Consider the following 5,041-nt stretch of genomic DNA (forward strand, 5'->3'; position numbering starts at 1 on the left):
CTGTAGAGACTGACCTTGCTGCAGGGATTGATTTTAGCTCCTTTGTCAAATTTAAGTTGGTTGGAGGCCCATGGATTTGTTTTAGGTGTTTCTATTCTGTTCCATTGGTCTAATGTTTTACCTCTTTTTTTCTTTTTCATTTTTGTCAGTACCAGACTTTTGATTATAACTGCACTGTAGTATGTCTTGAAAACAAAAACTTCCTACAAGCCAAGGGCAGCTGAGGGCCTGGGTGAATCAGAGCGGGGAGCACCCCAGGCAGTGCGCCCACACCCACGTCCTCACCAGCCGAGGCCCAGCATCCTGCGCCAGGTGTGGCGCCATTCAGAAAAGTATCATGTAGTCCTCGGCCACCAGGAGCTCCAGGCTGCTGTTGACTTAGCTGCGTGGGGCAGTGGGTCAGGTTCAGGGTGGCCGCGCCCAGCCCGGGCCTCCCCCATGGGCCTCAGGGATCTGGGTCCCCCCTCAGGCAAGGCGTGGGGCTTGAAGGAGAGGGCCGCGGGCTCTGGGGAGGTGCGGGGGTCTTTGGGAAGGGTCGGGGGGCTTTGGTGGAGGGGGCCCATGGACTCTGTGGAGGGGGCCTCAGGCTCTGGGGAGGGTCAGGGGGCTCTGGGAAGGGTCCAGGGATCTGGGGCAGGGGTCGTGTTCCAGGCCCTCGGGCCCCCTCTGGGCGGGCCTTGGGGGTGAACATGACAACCCAGCTCAGCACACCAGGTACCTGGGGGTCCCCGCCCCGCTGGCCGCCTGTGCTGGGTGGAACTCTGGGGGTCCAGGAGTGAGAGTGGCAGTGATGGACAACTGTCACTCATCCTCCCCATGAAACTGTGACCTGGGGCCGGGGACTGAGCCTGTCCGGGAGGCTGCGGGTGTGGATGTGGTGGGCGCCCGGCCTGTGGCTGCGGCGTGGGAGGCGGTGACGGGTGTGACCGGCGTGTGGTGGTGGTTGTGGTGGTGGTGGTGACAGATGTGTGATGGGGATCAGGGTGGTAGTGTTGGTGCTCACGGTAGTGTTGGTGGTGATGATGAAGGTGATGGTAGTGTTGGTGATGGACATGTGTGGTGGAGGCAGCGGCTGCAGAGACAGGGGTCCAGGGGAAGACCCAGGCTTGGTGAGTGGGGCCAGCAGGGCAGAGAGCCTGGGTGAGCAGCCACGCCCCACGCCTGCCCTGCCCCGCCCACCCCGCCCCGCCGCCTGCTCACAGGACAGGTTCTCCATGACACAGTGGTAGTCAGCGCAGCTGCTGTTGGGGAGGAAGCAGGAGGTGAAGATGATGATGGCGTTGAGGCCCTCGCCGTGGTTGCCTGGTGAGAGGCGGCCGAGGGCCATGCAGGCTCCACCCACTGCCGTGGTGGGGCACGGAGGGGCTGCCGGGCCCAGCAGGGGGGCCAACCTCCAACCTCCGGGGTGACCACGGGTACAGGGGGTGGTCCGACCTCCGGGGTGACCATGGGTACGGGGGGGAGTCCGACCTCTGGGGTGATCACGGGTACAGGGGTCCGACCTCAGGGGTGACCACAGGTACAGGGGTCTGACCTCCGGGGTGACCACGGGTACAGGGGTCCAACCTCTGGGGTGACCACAGGTACGGGGGGGGTCAACCTCCGGGGTGAACACAGGTATGGGGGGTCCGACCTCCGAGGTGACTACGGGTACAGCGGTCAACCTCCGTGGGTGAGCACGGGTACCCGGGGGCCTCACCTCCGTGCGTGACCACCTTCATGTGCAGCTGGATCATGTGCAGGTCGATGCGGTGCTCCTGCTCCCCGATGATGACCGTGAGCCACAGGCGCCCGTTGGCCGCACCGCTGTCCTCTGCCACGCCGTCCCCAAACAGGTCCGCACTGTCCCCAGGCATGTTCTTGGCGGGGGCCACCGGGGTGTCATCTGGAAGCAGCACCCCTGGGCTGGATGCGCTGGCCTCTCGCGGCTGCCTTCCTTCTCCCGACCTGGCCGCCTGTGCCCTGACAGGACCTGGCTCAAGTGCCAACTCCTCCAGAAAGCCTTCTGTGATTGTGCCTCCCGGACATTTGACTCCTAACACTTCCTGGGTCTCTTGCCCCTTAACTGACGCGAGCAGCCAGAGGGTCTGGGGGTTCACGGTGTGCTACTCTGAATCCCCCACCCCTCGGCAGAGCCACCTTGCTGACAGCAGTGGGGGAACTGGGGTCCACAGCTGTGCCATGGGAGTCAGACCCAGCTCCCTTCCGGTCACTCCCCAGACCAGCTATGCTAGGGCGGGAGCGCCATCCGGGCCCCCAGGCCTGCTGTGCTGGGGCACGAGCGCCATCCAGGTTCCCTGTGCCTACTGTGTTGGGGTGGGAGCGCCATCCGGGTCCCCTGGATCTGCCGTGCTGGGGCACGCAAGCGCCATCAGGGTCTTCTGGTGCTGGCCAGGAGCACCCGGGCCACCCATGCAGGCTGAGTCCAGAGAAGAGCTGGGGAGGGACCCAGGATCTGATGGGGGAAGCGGGAGTCCTCCTGGCCTGCCCTGCCCTGGAGTCCCGCACACAGCGCTCCCGCCTCGGGCTCTCAGGCTCTCGGGCTCTTTGGCTCAGCTCAGCTGCTGAGCGCTGGGCACCGTCCTCGCTCTGCTGGGGGCCGCGTCCAGTGGGGACCTCGGGACCCGTGTTTGGTGAGGGGATTGAGACAGGGGCATCCTGGGTCAGACTGGATTCGGATCCAGCTCCCTGCCCATGCGCTCCCTGGGGGCAGCGGTGAGGGCTCAAGTGCCGGGGGCCCTGCACCCGCGTGGGAGACCCAGATGGAGCTCCTGCTCCTGCTCCTGGCTCCAGCCTGGCCCAGCGCCGACCGTTGTGGCCATGTGGGGAGTGACCCAGTGGATGGGAGCGTGCTTGCTCGCTCTCTCTCTCTGACTTTGCGTTTCAAATAAATCAGAAAATCAAATGAAAACCTAGGAAGAGTGCGATTGCCAGAGCGGATCTGTTTACTGCTCTCCGAAATCCTGGAGTGAAGTCCCTCCTGCTTCCTCCCTGGGCCCCGCCCTCACCTGCCCGCTCCTCCCTGGGCCCCCACCCACCACTCCTCCCTGGGCCCTCACCTGCCCGCTCCTCCCTGGGCCCCCACCCACCGCTCCTCCCTGGGCCCCCACCCGCCCTCACCTGCCAGCTCCTCCCTGGGCCCCGCCCCCACCTGCCCGCTCCTCGCTGGCCGTGACCGTGAGATTGTCCTACACGCGTGGACATCAGACCTGGCCGATCCTGCTCCGCGTCTCCCGCCAGAGCCCTCACTGTGGCCACTGGGGTTGTGAGACCTGCGCCTGCCTCCTTCTCCCCTAGCTCCTGCCCGGCCACTCCACCCCTCACCACCCCCCAGGCCTGTGCCGGGCATCCTTTCCAAGGACCCCACTCGGTTACCCTGGCCGGAGCTTCCACCCCCCGGGCAGTGTGGACAAGGGGCCGGGTCGTCCTGGGCTCCCTAGGATTGGAGCAGCATCCCTGCCCCCTGCTCCGTGCCAGCCACACCCACACTCCGCCCTGCCCTCGGTGTCATGGCTGCCCACGCCTGTGGGCGGAGCCGTGTCACCTCCCACCACGTCCCCGCTGTGTCCCCCCGCGTCCCCAGCGCCCAGAGCAAGCGCTCGAAAAGCCGGGCAGGCCGCGGGCCATGGTCCCCTTCGAGGATCTTGGGGAAGACCCGCACGGTGGCGACAGGTGCAGGTGCGCGTGAACCCCGCGCCATTCCGTGGCCCCCGCGGACCCCGCACCCCGTGCCCGTGGCCAAGACTGGGACAGCCCCGTGGCCCTTACCTTCCCACTCCAGCTCATTGTTGTTGCCCAGGAACTCGAGCGAGTCCATCTCGTCGGGGGTCTCAATGTTGTCCACGTTCATGTCCAGGTTGTCGGCGTGTCCAGGAAGTCGTCGGACAGCGAGATGCTGATCTCCGGGGCCACCAGGGTCTTGCATTTCTCTGGTAGGGTCGGTTGAAGTTCAGTGCACCAGGAGGGGCTGGGGAGAGGCCGACAAGACCTGTGGCCCCTCGCGCTCCCCCCACCCCACTGCCCTGCCTGGCAGAGGAGGCGGAGTGGCAGGGCCGGGGCGGGGCAGCCATAGCCATCCCCTGGCACCTGCGGGGCAGCGGGTAGGCACTGGCTGCAGCAGTGAAGGCACCGCGGGTCCTGGCTCTGCGTCCAGCCAGCCCCAGCCAGCCCCCGTGCTTGCACACCCTGGGCCCCTGCACCACCCGTGTGACTCCATGGAGCTCCTGGCTCCCGGCTTCAGCCTGGCCTGGCCCTGGCCATCGCGGGTGTCTGGGGAGTGACCTAGCAGGCGGGGGTCTCTGTCTCTGACTTTGCCTGTCTCCCGTTTAAATAAATACGTAGAAAAATGTAAGAGGTGCGTCCTGGCAGAAAATGGTCAGGTCATCGTTCTGTGCATGTGCTCAGCACTGTGGACTCAGGAGTGGCCTGGTAGGGAGGTTACCGTCCTGCCCAGAGGGCACCTGAGTCCCAGACCTTGCTGGCTGAGACAGGCAGGAGGCAGAGCCCCCCTCTCAGATGGGGCTCAGCGGGAAGCGGGCTGGGCTTGGGGGGCTGTGTGTGTGTCATGCCAGCATCACTCCTCCCCTTGTAGGGGCCAAGGGGGGGCCCAGCAGTGACCCTAACACTGAGGGCTCGTCCTTGCCCGGGAGGCACTGGCCCCTCAGAGTGGCCATATGGCAGTGAGGACAGATTGGAGCCAGAAGGTCACCCCCAAGCCTCACACCAAAGGGACCCGCCCTGAAAAGTAAAACCCAAAGCATCTGCCCCCCCCCCCAGGCTTCGGAGTTATGTGTGTGTGTGTGGGGGGGGTGTTGCTTCCCTCTGCATGGAGCTGCCTGCCCAGGAGCAATAACTCCGGTTTCGTGGTCCCTGGCTGGAGAGGAATTCTAGCCCAGGATAATCCAACCCGAGTCTTGCGCCCCTGATTCCGATGGGATTTGGGGGCCTGAACTTGATGCTGAGTGACTGCGGGCAGACGGTGCCTGCGCGCCTGCCCAGGGCAGGGGCTGCCACGGGCCCCCTCTGCGGCAGCAACACCCTA

The 5,041-nt window shown here is 65.3% G+C and overlaps 1 protein-coding gene across 1 annotated transcript; it reads right to left on the reverse strand.

The window, feature by feature from the left end:
* Positions 1-281: 281 nt before the first annotated feature.
* On the reverse strand, positions 282-4,070 carry LOC103345270 (caytaxin). The gene is given in 8 exon segments (XM_089311284.1): positions 282-310; positions 313-333; positions 336-382; positions 1,206-1,302; positions 1,700-1,885; positions 3,769-3,861; positions 3,864-3,927; positions 3,930-4,070. Coding segments are annotated over 8 exon segments (678 nt in total).
* Between the last annotated feature and the right edge of the window lie 971 nt (positions 4,071-5,041).

The sequence above is a fragment of the Oryctolagus cuniculus genome, chromosome 13 (assembly GCF_051225735.1).
Source record: "Oryctolagus cuniculus isolate XC-2025 breed Fujian yellow rabbit chromosome 13, ASM5122573v1, whole genome shotgun sequence".
In the NCBI taxonomy this organism is placed as follows: domain Eukaryota; kingdom Metazoa; phylum Chordata; class Mammalia; order Lagomorpha; family Leporidae; genus Oryctolagus; species Oryctolagus cuniculus.